The sequence below is a fragment of the Saccopteryx bilineata genome, chromosome 2 (assembly GCF_036850765.1).
Source record: "Saccopteryx bilineata isolate mSacBil1 chromosome 2, mSacBil1_pri_phased_curated, whole genome shotgun sequence".
NCBI lineage: Eukaryota > Metazoa > Chordata > Mammalia > Chiroptera > Emballonuridae > Saccopteryx > Saccopteryx bilineata.
Window position 1 is genome coordinate 140,232,227 of NC_089491.1, and position 14,513 is coordinate 140,246,739.

Consider the following 14,513-nt stretch of genomic DNA (forward strand, 5'->3'; position numbering starts at 1 on the left):
AAATATATATAATAGGTCCATTTTGTTTTGTTTTGTTTTGTTTTATTTTTGCAAGAGAGAGAGGGACAGACAGATAGGAAGGAAGAGAGATGAGAAGCATCAGCTTATTATTGCGGCACCTTAGTTGTTCATTGATTGCTTCTCATATGTGCCTTGTCTGAGGGGTTCCAGCTGAGCCAGTGACCCCTTGTTCAAGCCAGAGACCTTGGGATCAATCCAGCGACCTTGGTGTCATGTCTATGATCTCACACTAAAGCCATTGACCCCGTGTTCAAGCTGGTGAGCCCATGCTCAAGCCGGATGAGCCTGCATTCAAGCTGGCAATCTTAGGGGTTTTTTTGTGTTTTTTGTTTGTTTTTTTTTACAGAGACAGAGAGTGAGTCAGAGAGAGGGATAGACAGGGACAGACAGGAACGGAGAGAGATGAGAAGCATCAATCATTAGTTTTTCATTGCGTGTTGCAACACCTTAGTTGTTCATGGATTGCTTTCACATATGTGCCTTGACCACGGGCCTTCAGCAGACTGAGTAACCCCTTGCTGGCTTTTTTCCTCAAACCAGATGAGCCCGCACTCAAGCTGGCGACCTCGGGGTCTCAAACTCGGGTCCTCTGCATCCCAGTCCGACGCTCTATCCACTGCGCCACCGCCTGGTCAGGCAATAGGTCCGTTTTTATAGCATTTTTTCTGTTTATGGGTTTGTCTACTTGTGCATGTGTGTTTAAGATAGGAATAATTTGATTATTCCTCAAAAGTATGGTTTTAAGTTATTTTGTTTTGTAATTTTTGCAATAAGGTCAACTTAGAACTAAGGGTAGCTATGGGTTGACAATTTTTCAGTTAAACTACATCCTTTGCCTTGTATGGATATAAAATTTTTAAATGAAAATATTTCTCAAAGATTTTCTTCAGTGAGGTCTTTATAAAATGTACATGCATTGTTAGATTTATAGATTAGTCTCCATTAGTAGCAGCTGATCACTTTTTTCCCCTGCTTTATAAATTAATTTGAGTTTTGCAGTTCACAACTTGCTATTCACAGCTTCCTATACTTGTATTTTTAGTGACTTCTATATTTCCAGTTTTCTGAAAGAAGCAAGAGCAGTAATGTCATACAAGATTCAAATCCTGAATCTGACTTAAAGATAAGACTTTGTCCATTTCCTGGATGCAAGAATTTCTTTTAAATTAGGAACTTAAAGACTTCTTAAGATGACACACAGGAAAGCACAGTGGATTCTCTTAGAATAGGAGTATGTGAATTATACCTGAATTTCCCCAGTTTGGGCCATAGCACTTTTCATCAATGTCAGCTCTCAAGAGCTGCTTGCCTCCCAGTGAGAGCTACCACATCTTATCAGTATTGACATGAGTATTGACTGTTCTGTGAACTAAACTCTGCATCCAGATACGGCTTGTTAGTAGAGTCAGACTTTGTGCAGATAATATCTAGGATCATCGTTTAGGGTTCCCTAGTTTTCCTATAGTCAGTCATAGCAAGGTTGTTCCTAGGAGAATTCTCTACAACAGAATATAAGAAGTTAGTGCTTTGGTGGTTTGATGGCACCTGTTCCCATTACTGATGACCCTTTCATCACTTGACAAGTGTACTTGGACTACTGAATCTAGCCCACAGTAACTGCCAGAAACGATAGAGCCTTAATCCTACAAGGCAACCAGTGGGCAATTATTCATTGATTTACATCTTAAGGTACTCTAGTTGTGGGGGGGGGGGGGACTTAACCATAACTGGAAACAAATGTGAGAGTATATAATGTATTCAAACTTCTAATTTCTTAATGATTTTCCTGCCAAGTTGTTGAAAATGGGAAATTGAAGTCTTGCACCCTTTATATGAATTGCGCATTTCTCCCTTGTCTGTTTCCGCTTTTTATTTATTTATTTTTTATTTTATTTATTACAGAGACAGAGAGTGAGTCAGAGAGAGGGACAGACAGGAACAGAGAGAGATGAGAAGCATCAATCATTAGTTTTTCATTGCACATTGCAACACCTTAGTTGTTCATTGATTGCTTTCTCATATGTACCTTGACTGCGGGCCTTCATCAGACCAAGGAACCCCTTGCTGGAGCCAGCGACCTTGGGTTCAAGCTGGTGGGCTTTTGAGCCCGTGCTCAAGCTGGCGACCTTGGGGTCTCTAACCTGGGTCCTCTGCATCCCAGTCTGACGCTCTATCCACTGCGCCACCGCCTGGTCAGGCCACTTCTTATATTTTAATGTTGTGTAATTAGGGGCATATATGTTTATAGTTGTTACATTTTCTTGGTGATTTTATCCTTGTATGGTTGTAAAATGTCCCTCTATCTCTAGTAACTTTTTTTTTTCTATGTTGTCTGATAATTTACTCACTCTACCTATTTCTTGTGGCTGCAGTTTGAGTATCATTTTATCTCCTTTTTTTTTCTTTGTCTTTTTTTTTTTTTTTTAATAGGTGAGAGAAGGGGAGATAGTGAGGCAGACTCATATGCTCCCCAACTGGGATCCACCTAGCAACCCCATCTGGGGGTGATGCTTGAGTTCCTAGCTATTTTTAGCACCCGAGGCTGATTTACTCCCAACAGAGCTAGCTATCCTCAGTGTCCAGGGCCACACTCAAACCAGTCAAGCCACCGGCTGCAGGAGGGGAAGAGAGAGAGGTAGAAAGGTAGAAAGGTAGAAAGGTGGGGAGGGGAGAAGTAGATGGCCATTTTGCCTGTGTGCCCTGATTGAGAACTGAATCCGAGAAGCCCATAAGCCAGCCTGACACTGTTCATTGAGTCACCCCGTCCAGGGCCCTCCGTCCACTTTAAATCTTTTTGTATCTTTGGATCTAAAGTGCATCTGTTTGGTATGTCATGTAGCTAGCTTTTCATAATGTAGTCTGGCATTCACTCTCTTGGGTTTTGTTTACATCCATTCACATTTAATGTTATAAATGACAGTTGAATTTATATGTTCTGTTGTTATTTTTGATCCTATATTTCATGTATTTTTGTTCTTTCCTTACTGTTTTATTTTGCATTAAGTGAATATTTCCTAATGTAGCATTTTAATTTTTATAATGACTTTTTCATTATTTTATGGAAGTGCAAATTTTATTTAAAAAATAAAAATCATTTTTATTTTTATCTACCTTTTAAAATGTTAAGCATTTAAGATCTGATTTATTATATTTATGGTTTTTAACCAAGTTTAAAGACTTATCACTGGTGGGGTGAACAGGTGAAGAATTTGGGGGCCCAGTGAGGTTATTTGGTGAGTATATATGCACACCCACTTGTGAGTGACCTCATTCAGTAGAGACAGGTTGATACCAGTAATAAAGGAAAGGTTCTTAAGATTTTTAAGAAGTAGAGATTTGATAGGAGGATGCATGATGCTGAGTGAGGCAAGCGTGTGTGTAGTTTGGAGTTGTTGGGGACTGGGGAAGAGAGTAATGTGGTCTTAGACCATAAAGTCATTTTCAATATAAATATAATTTTAATAAAATGAGGTAAAATTGTTGGGCAATGTTGAGTTTGACATTTATGTTCATGAAGTAAAATTAATCTGCTGGTTTAAGTGATTTTTTTTTTTTTTCCTCCAGAAAACTTTGGCTACTCCTGTGTGGAGAAGGAGATTCTTAAGTTCCCATAGCTGGGATTTGTCAGGTGAGTGCCACTATTGTCACAGGTGAGTGGGAGTGAGTAAAGGGGGCAGGCGGGGTGGAGATTTGGAGCAAAAGTTTATTTTTCCAAGAGATATTAAGATGATAAACTGTGGAAATAATGTCTCTGGTAATCTCCTGTATAATCTCAAATGACCTAAGAATACATCGTATCCAAAAGTACAGGTTCTGCAATCAGAAAAAAGGTCAGAAAACTTAACTTCCTAATTTAGGTGACTCAGGAATGCTTTTCCAGGCTTTGGTGTCTTTTATGTCTACAAAGGAGATAGAACGGGGGGGGGGGGGTGACAAATGAGTCATATATCTCATTTTTCTTCCTACCCATATGCTTTGTATTAGTCTGCTTCAGATTTTTACTTGGTTTGCATTGGATCTACAGTATTGGTAAATTTTGAAATAATTGATATCTTGTCTTCAAATTTTTAAACATTTCATCTTTACAGTTAGAGTCTTTATTTGTTCTAGTAAGAGGTCTTATATTTTTTATTTTCTAAGTATTTCATTTTATTTTTGTGAGAGGAGGGGAGATAGACTCCCTACCACAGCCTGGGTGGCTTAAACAACAAATTTATTTCTCACAGATCTAGAGTCTTGAAGACTAAGATCAAGTATTTGGTTTCTCCTAAGATCTCTCTTGTCTATGTGACCTCATATCGTCTTTCCTTTCTGTGTATACACCTGGTGTTTCTCTTATGAGGACACCAGTCTTGTTGGGTTAAGAACTCACTCTTCTGATCTCATTTAACCTTAGTTAACATCCTAAGGCAGGAGTCCCCAAACTACGGCCCCCTGAGTCCATTTATCCGGCCCCCACCGCACTTCCGGAAGGGGCACCTCTTTCATTGGTGGTGAGTGAGAGGAGCATAGTTTCCATTGAAATACTGGTTAGTTTGTTGATTTAAATTTACTTGTTCTTTATCTTAAATAACTATTTGTTCCCATTTTGTTTTTTAATTTAAGAATAAGATATGTGCAGTGTTCATAGTTTTTTTTATAGTCCGGCCCTCCAGCTCTCTGAGGGACAGTGAGCTGGCCCCCTGTGTAAAAAGTTTGGGGACCCCTGTCCTAAGGAGTCTACCTCCAAAGGCAGTCACAGTTGAATAGGGCTCCAGTCATGAATTTTGTGGGGACAGAATTCATAATAAATACCACCTACAAGTTTACATCGGGTAATTTATTAGTTTTCAACAACTATTTAGAAGTGCAATTTATTATTTATTTTTAGTTTTTAATTTTGAGGCAGGGAGGCTGACAAACAGACTCCTGCATGTGCAACGACCGGCAAGACCCCTATGGAATGATGCTTTACCCATCTGGGGCCACTGGTCCATTGCTCGTGCAACCGAGCTATTTTAGCACCTGACCATGGAGTCATCCTCAGCCCCTGGGCCCATCTTGCTTGAACCATTCAAGCCATGGCTGTGGGAGGGAAAGAGGGGGAGGGAGGGAATGAGTAGAGAAGTAGGTGGTCACTTCTCTTGTATGCCCTGACCAGGAATTGAACCTCGGACTTCCACATACCAGGCCAGCACTCTACCACTGAGCCAACAAGCCAGGGGGAAGTGCAACTTTCTAATTTGAATTCTACTAATACCTGGTCAATTATTTGTCTTATTAAGGAGCTTCCCTAGGAGGGTTATAGATAGCTCTTTCTCCTTGAGACTTGTTTTTAAGTTTTAAAAGTACATACCTTCAATCTTGTTTTTCTTGAGTTAGTGGATAAACTACAACTGACACTGCCATCCAACCTTGTCCTAATTCACATGTCTATCAATATGAAAATTTATGTTTGTTATTCTCGCCTTTTTTATATTTTCATGTAAAGCTTTGAATCAGCTTGTAAATTTCCACCAAAATAAACCGCTTCAGATTTTTACTTGGTTTGCATTGGATCTATAGTATTGGTAATTTTTAAAATAATTGATATCCTTATTTGTCTTCAAATTTTCAAATATTTCATCTTTACAGTTAGAATCTTTATTTGTTCTAATAAAAGGTTTTATATTTTTTATTTTCTAAGTATTTCATTTTATTTTTGTGAGAGGAGGGGAGCTAGACTCCCACCATGGACCCCTGCTGGGATCCACCCAGCAACCCCACTTTGGACCAATGCTTGAATCAACTGAGCTATCCTCAGCACCTGGGGCTGATGCTTGAACCCATCAAGCTACTGGCTGCAGGAAGGGAAGAGGATGCAGGAGAGAAGCAAATGGTTTTTTCTCATTTGTACCCTTACCGGTGATCCAACCCCAGACATCTGTATTCCTGGCCAACGCTTTATCCACTGTGCCAACTGGCCAGGGCCAGTAATTGATTATTTTATGATCTTGAAAATAGGCCATCTATTGAAATGAATATGATCTTTAAAAATTATTATAATGTGATTACTTTGGTTAATTTTCTAATGACTAACCTTGTATTCCTAAAACAAACCCAATTGATCATGATGTGTCATGTCTGTTATCCTTTCATCTCTCACCCCATTTGTTTGCTAACATTTTGTTTAGGATTTTTGACTCTCTATCTTTCTGATAGAGATTGGCTTCTTAACCCTTTTAGTAGTGTTTTTTTCATGCTCACTGACTCCCCGGGAGGTTTTTTTTTCTAAAACATGAAATTAGTTCCAGTTATAGTTTTATTAACTTAAAATTATGTTTGTTTGATAGTCAATTTATGGAAACAAGAACATAGATTTGCCTTTTTTTAATGTTGCCTTACAAATTTTTAAAATAAAAATTATTTTACTCGATGGTCAGGAGGCACGAGGATGTACATGAACAATTCGTACTACTCAAAGGTTAATTTTCCTTCTTTTCAGCCTTTGTTTTACTAGACTCAGAAGATAGCTGTGACGTATCCCCTCTTTTGTCCATTCTAGGGACTTATACTGTATTATTATAATGATTGGTAGAATGCTCCCATAAAACCATGTGGACCTGACATTTACTTTGTGAAAAGATATTAAATTTTTTAAAAGAGATACATTATGTGTCAGTCCTGGTTGGTTATGTTTTTTAAGGAATTTCTTCATTCCACCTACATTTTAATTGTAGTAGGATAAAGTTTGTTAAACTAAATACATTTTAATGTTGGTAAGGTCTAGTTATACCCTTCTTTCTTAATACACTGTGTTTTCTTTTCATGATCAGTATTGTCAGAGCAGAGGCTTAATGATTTTTTTTTTTTAGAGAAATTAACTTGTGACTTGTTGAATCTATTTTTGTTCATAATTTTATTTCACTGTTTTCTGTAATTTATTTTATTTTCACTTATGATGTGGAGGTTATTTCCCAGTTCCTTTTTATAAATAGGTCTGTGTAGTGCTATAAATTATCTTCAGGTATTATATGTGAATTATGGATTGGGTCGTGTTCCCAAAAATTCTTCCTCCCAATTTCTGTACTGTAACCCTAATCTCCAATGTGTCTGTTTCTTTTTTTTCTCTTTCTCCTTGTTGAAATATAACATGCATTCATTATGCCTCAGTTATTTTTCAGTTTCCTAATACCTTCTCTCTAATTTCTAGATTAATTCCACTGTGAATTAATCTGAATTACTTTAATTCTTTAAAAGTTGGGATTGGCTTGTGAACCAGCCACATGGTCAGTATTGCTAGAAATTCATGTGCACTTAATAACAATGTATGTATTCTGAAATTATTGTGTGTACTATTCATGTGTTTAAGTCAAGTTTGTTTAATTTTATTTTAACCTGTCTTTCCTGTCATTTATTATGGTTATATTAATGGGTTTGTCCATTGTTAAACTTGTCAGTTAATGTTTCTGAGAGTGTAACCTATTTTAGCCATTTTATAACGCAAACTATCACTGTTTATGAAAATAATTTTTATGCCCTTTGACATTGATTTTAGTTCTAGGAATTTCTAGAAACTTGTAACAGAAATATACAAGCATAAATAAGAGAATGTATAGTGCTATAGTTAAGTGCCAAAACTAAGAAAACCAAATACCAGTCATACCTCAGAGACAGCGTGGGTTCCATTCTAGGCCACTAATAAATAGTCATGATAAAGAGAATTATAATCTTTTTGTTGATAGGACCTCTTGCCTGCAATTAGTAAAGCAGTAAAGCAAAGCACAATAAATTTATAAGTATTGCCTATATTTGGTTAATAAAAGACTGGTTAAATGGTTGTATACCCATAAAGTACAATGTTATGTAGACAGTGAGGTGGATGTATGTGTAGAGTAATGATAAGCTATCCTAGGTATAGTAATGAAAATCAGGCAAATTGTAGAGTATGTTTGGTAGGATTCCATTTCTTTGAGAAAGGAGGTTTTACTTATGTGTTAGTGTGTTTTATGTATAGAAATTTTCTGAAAGAAGGAGTAAGAGTTAATATACCCTTAGGTAATATTGACACTAGGGATAGACAGTAATATTTTTTAATCTTTTCTTATACTGAGCAAGGGTTACTTAGAATGAAGAGCAAGTTACAATAATACAGCAGAAAATATAATAATTACCACCTAAATGTACAAGCAAGATTCTAACTGTATTACATAGAATGAATTCCTGTTATGAACATCCCAGAAATATTATTGACATTTCCCATATTTATTGTTTCTTTGCTATTCCTCTTCCAAATTAAAGATGAGACTTTGTCCAGTTTGAGGTTTCAGGAATTATGAAATAGTCAGCATTGGAATTATGATAAACTAGTATCTTTAGAAATTCTGTTCAGGCAAAACAGCTTTATAATAAAAGATGTTTATTTTCTACAGATTCCTGACATTCAAAACAACTTCTACTACATCAAATTAACAATGAATTGGAACACAAAACCAGAGAGTGTCACCTTGCCACCATTATATTCTAAAAGCCAGTCACCTTTTTTGGAGCAGACTTTAATAAACACAACATCTCAAGGTTCTTTAAATTCTCCTGGAAGTAACCAACCAGCATGCATGTTCAGTAATTCAAATCCAGTTTTACAGCCACTGCTCAACATCAGAAATTATAACACTCCTCAACAAATCTCTGTACCTAATATGCATTGTGGGACAACTATGGCCTTGCAGACTTCAGTAGATAAAATAACGTATGCAAACAACATCAAAGGACCCAAACAAGTAAATCATAGTTTGCAAATGTCTTCAGGAGTTGCACAAAATGTATGGTTGAACTCACCAGTGAGGAATTCTATGTTTTCTCATTCTGGGGCAACTGTATCTCAACAAACTGGTCTTAGAACTAATATAGCCAATGTAAATGCACTACAGAATCCATCTGTGACAATGGTAGGAGATACCTATTCTATGCAAGTACAGATGATCCCTTCTAATTCTGTTAGAGTGCCTGTAACTTACCAGGGAAACCAGAGACTTAACTCATCTTTACCAGAGCAACAAAGTGACTGGGCACAACAGTATATATCTGGTGAACTGACTTATCCAGATTGCAGACCACTTCCAAAACAAACCAGTTATTCATCACAAAGTTTTTTGCCAAATCCTAATCTTCAGAAACAAAATCCTTGGCCACCTACATCACTACAAATTAAAAATAGTCATCCTTCAAATCCTGCACTGACTTTACAGTCAAAGCAGACTGCAACTATACAGTCCTATCAGTATGCAGTTAATCAGACTGATAGAAGACTTCCTCCTCCTCCTCCTTATGACTGTAGATATGCAAGCCAGCCTTTGCAAAACGCACAGCATGTTATTAAACACTCTTCTATGGACGTTCCTCATACTCAAGAAACCCACTTACCTGAAATGAGAAAAGACCTCTGTGGAACCTTTCAACCTCAAAACCTCTATGGAAATTTCTGTAACTTCAAAATAAGTACTAATGCGAGTCAGCCTTTTAATGATCCCATTCGATCTGCCCATCGCATTCAGATTGTTTCTCAGAATAATCAAGAAGAAAGAGGAGATTCTTGCAATCTGACTTCAAATCAAGTACTGGACACAAGTGCCACAAAAGAAAAGTTTGTGAAGGACATTAAAACATTAATAGAAATAAAAAAGAAATTTTCTGAAGTGGCAAGGAAAATTAAAATAAATAAAAATGTTTTGATGACAGCAGGTTGTATTAAAACAACTAAAGACCCTTATAGTGAACCAGGTCAAAATTCTGAAGTGCCTGTGAAACTACCTGCCAAAATGCATTCTGGACCACAGGTAACACCAGTCACTCCAGGGACTGCCAATAATAAACCAGCAACTGTATTGGGAACTGTAGAAGAAACAAGTAGAACACACAGTACATTGAATTCCAACATTCAGGACACCAATTGCACAAATTTTAACCAGGTCAATTCTATTTTACTAAATTCTGTGTGTTCAGAAAAGGTGCCCGTGCCAGACCAGTTACATGATTTGAAAGTTACAACTTTAAAGAATTCAACTATTGGGGATACTCACGCAACTTTAAATAACACCCAGTTTTTATCAGGAAATTTAGTCCACATTGCAGAAAATATGCCAGCAAATTCTGAAACAACCGTAAATAAAAATAGGCTGCTTCTCAGTCTTCTTTTACCTGGAGATAAAACTGAGATGTTATTAAAAGATGCTTGTGAAACTATTCAGGGTTCTAAACCGCACAATTTTGAAACAAATCCCAATACCCAGATCACTGGTAACAAACTGAACATGAGAACCATGGAAACTCCAAATACTTATAATATAAATGCCAAGGCTTCAGCCAATTTTTTTTGCCTTGAGCAAAAATCCTCAACAAATGGAGTAACTCTGAATAATGACAATCACTGTCCTGTGGAATTGCTAGCAACCTGTCTTTCTCTTTGGACAAAGCAACCTTCAGAACCTACAGCAATAAAACGGTGTAATGAGTCAACAAGCAGAACAGCAGTTGGAATTTCAAACTCTGTGGAAAGCAGTGATAACAGTCCATTTTCATCAGTGGAAAATTCTCAGAATAAGAATATAAACTCCTCACAGGTAACAACTCCACATATGATAGTACAGAATTATGAGGCTTCCAGTGCAGCTACTACAAAAGGAACAGAACTTCAGATTGCTGTAGTGTCACCCTTAATTCTTTCAGATGTCAAAACATTGCCTGTCAAAGGAATGAGATCTGAAGCTTTGTCTGAAACAGTGTATCCAGTAATTAAAGAAGGCAGTGTTTGTAGCTTACAGAATCAGTTGGCAGAAAATAGAAGTGTTATTGCTGCAATGAAAGTTAATGAATCAGTTGTAAGTACATCAACAAATACCAAGGTTTTCCCAGTGATTCGTAAAGAAAAACAAAATGAGTCACTTAATAGTAATTCAGAAGGCACACCTAATACCAGCCATGGAAAGCATATTGAATCAGAGCCAGATATTCACTATCCTGTGTGTGGTCAACAAGTTTTGTCTAAAGTAGGGGACAGTGACATTGTGAGTAGTGATTTGTTACAGATTGACAATATTTGTTCTCTTGTTGAAGGTGATACATCTTATAATTACCAAATAGCACAAATATTTAGCTCACTTCCTGTGACAGAGGTTGAACCACAGAAATCCTCTCTGCCGGATCTCCAGGTAATTAATGGTAGACAACAAAAAGAACAGTTAGACAATATCACTGAAAGTAAAGACTCTGGTTTTCCAAAAGATAATATTCAGTCCACAGATGTTTTACATAAAGCATCTGATCAGTCAAAGTCATTGCAGCCTTCAGAATCACCAGTTTTGAAGACTGTTGACGCAAATAGTGAAATTTTAGAAAAAAGCATTTTGGAGCATATCACTAAAGAAAGCACAGCTGCTCTTCAGCAGGACAGTAGCACTCAGGAAATTGAAGTGTCCCACAATTCCGCTGCCTGTGATCCTGTGAGAAAAGAGATTCTCGATGATGAGACTTCCAAGTTATATCCACATGATCAGCTCTCAGAACTTTTAAAAGAGTTTCCCTATGGTATTAAAGCTGTCAACATACATGGAAGTTCGGTGGCACAACAAAAAACAGACCAGATACCAAAAGATGAGTGTTGTGATAGAACCAGTTGTGACTCCAAATATTCAACAGACCAAATAAAAATTACTATCTTAAACTCAGAGCAAATGAAGGAATTATTTCCTGAACAGAATGATCCACTTTGTGATGTAGAGGAACTGAAAGAACCTCAAAAAGAAAACCCTGTTACAAAAGAAGAGAGCCAGTGTGACCCACCAGTATGTACAGACAGAGAAAGGTGTAATTCTGTAGTAGATAGGGAGAAAGATGATATCCATTGCTGTGCATTAGGGTGGCTCTGTATGGTTTATGAAGGAATACCCAAGTGTCAGTGTAATTCCATTAAGAACTTGACTGCAAAAGTAGAAGAGGAGGAGCAGTGTTCTTTGGAGACCAACAGTTGTAAGCAAGAAGATTGTACCCCTGATAGAGATCTCCCTATGGATTTTAATAGCCCTCCAAATAACAATCCAAAGATTGCTCTTCCTTTTCCAGATGGGAAAAGCAATTTACCTGAAATAGAACAAGGCAAAAATATAAAAGAAATATCCAAAACAAAAAACAGCTTACTAAGGACAGAACGAGAATTCAATCAACTTTTAATTAAAGGTGATAAGACACTAGGTTCCCTTCAAAGACGCAAAAAGAAAAGAAATCTGAAATTTCATGAGATAACTTTTCATTCTAATAATGAAACGAAAATTTCTCAAGAGAGCCTACAGAGGAAGCTCTCAGCTCAAAACTCACATCCACTAAAAGCAAAGTCGGGTTTCTCGACAATTAAATTTAAAGATCCGCATATGAAGAATGGTTCTTCGGTAAGGTCAGTATTGCCAGAAAAGAGAAAATTGAAAGCAGGCAATGCTGAACAAAGTGTTTCAGAGAAAAGGAAGCTAGGCGAAGGAAACATGCTTGATTCAGGGATAAAGAGGATAAAATATGATAAACAAGAGCAGAATAAAAATGGAGGCAGTACATTGAAAATACATAATTTTTTGTCAAGCCTGGATAAAAGAGCCAAAGTTAAAGAAAAGACAATATCAAATGTTAAATCCTCTGGCACTAAGGATAGTTCATTTAAAGTAAATAGAGCTAGAGCTCTATCACAGAAGGACTGTTTTCAAAGGCAGAAGCTTAAAAAAGCTAAGGGGATCAAAGCATCAAAGAAGAACAGTGGAGAAAATAAACCTTGTGATTCTCAATATGTGAGGTCCAGTAAACTTTCTTTGCAAGCAGGGAGTTATGGGAAATCAAGTGAGAGACACAGTAGCAGTGTGCAAACATCTAAAGAATCATTAAATATTTGTTCAAGGCAAGGTAAAAAACTCAGAGCCCATCATCCTGAGGGGTCTAAAACATACTTATCAGGGAATGTAAAAGAAGTAGTTGGTGGAAAGCAACAGGATAAAATGTGGGTTGCTAAAACCAAATTAGACAAAAATTTAAACAATAATAATGAAGTTGAACTCGGCCAGATGTCTCCCAAAGTAAAGGAGCAAAGGAAGCAGTATCTGAATAGAGTTGCTTTTAAATGCACCGAACATGAAAGCATTTTTCTTACAAAATTAGAGACTTTACCCAAGAAGTTTAATAAGGATAAAGAGAAGAGACTGGAAAATAAAAGTAAAAGCCTGTTACCTCAGAAGGATACCACAGGACAACAAAGCATGCTGGAGTTTAAATTATGTCCAGATGGACTGATGAATAAGAGCACAAACTCGATCGAAGAACAGAAGGATATGCAGTCCTGTGCTCAGAAGGAACAAGCCCCTGTGCAAGGTCCAGTATGATTTTTTTGATGGTGTCTACAACCTTGTAAAGCACTGTAGGTCAAAACCAGGGCTAGCATCTCTAATGCCAGTGAATACATTTTGACCATTAGTTTTTCTCAGTAAGTCAGTGCTTCATTGGATAGTAGTAGTTTCCAATCCTCTTATTGTAAATTTTGCTAAATTTGTACTAATGATGAGGCATATAAAATTGTATGGTCTGCCAAATACAAAGACTTCCTTTTGTACCAAGGAATCCATTATGGAAAAAAAATTTTTTCTATGTTAAAAATTTTGTTATTTCAAGAGTTTTTTGTTGATTCTCCTTTTTATTTGCAACTTTATAGCCCTGTGATGTTGAAATCTTGGTTTCAATATTAGGAGATATGTAATGATTATTAGTGATATCTTTTTATACTGTGTATAAATGTAAGGTTATTATCATTTTTGAAGCAGTTAAAGAGGTAAGGTCCAGTCTGCTTATGAGTGTGGACCATGGAAGCAGTATTCAATATTAAGTGACCAAACCCAGAGTAGCAAATATGACTTGATTAGCTGAACGGTAGAATTCTCAACAGTAGGTGGAAAGGAGAAAGTAGATGGCTAATTATTGTGGTATTAGGGAATATTGAGGTTTTTTGCTGAGAAACATATTTAAAAACTACAGGATGTGAACAGAAATCTGTTTCTCTTGAGCTTTTTAGACATCTGTTAAAGGTATATAAAGTTACAGCATAAATAAGGTATGTTTTCTTGGAATGTAAAAGGGATTTACAATTAAATAGACTATAAGATTTACTTTGTGAGGTATATTGGTTATTTCAGTTGGTGCTTTTAACTAGATCTTTACAGTTTGAGGCATGGATGTAATGGGAATGCTAAAAGTGGGTGGGGGCAATGTGAATGATGTTTCCTGTCATGTGGTCTTAAATACCTTGAAATGTGTTGGTGTTCAGCCCAAGTGGGAAAACTTAATTACATAATGAAGGTGAAATTTGAAAGCAACTCATTTTTTAAATCTCAGATGGGATGCAACATTTTTCTAGGGCCTTTTTAGTATTATGTGACTATATTATTACTTTATAAAATCTATTTTAGACTTACCTGATTTTCCTTCATTATAGTCCTAAAAGTGGTAATAGT

At 36.7% G+C, this 14,513-nt stretch overlaps 1 protein-coding gene across 7 annotated transcripts in view; it reads left to right on the forward strand.

Moving 5' to 3' along the window:
- The window catches only part of RESF1 (retroelement silencing factor 1), a 39,482-nt gene that overhangs the window by 18,336 nt on the left and 6,633 nt on the right, over positions 1-14,513 (forward strand). For all 7 annotated transcript variants that reach the window (XM_066258070.1, XM_066258065.1, XM_066258071.1 and 4 more), the window contains 2 exons: positions 3,586-3,649; positions 8,412-13,380. In XM_066258070.1, coding sequence (XP_066114167.1) covers positions 8,454-13,380 — 4,927 coding nt within the window. In that variant the 5' untranslated portion in view covers positions 3,586-3,649; positions 8,412-8,453. The remainder of the gene's footprint in view (positions 1-3,585; positions 3,650-8,411; positions 13,381-14,513) is intronic.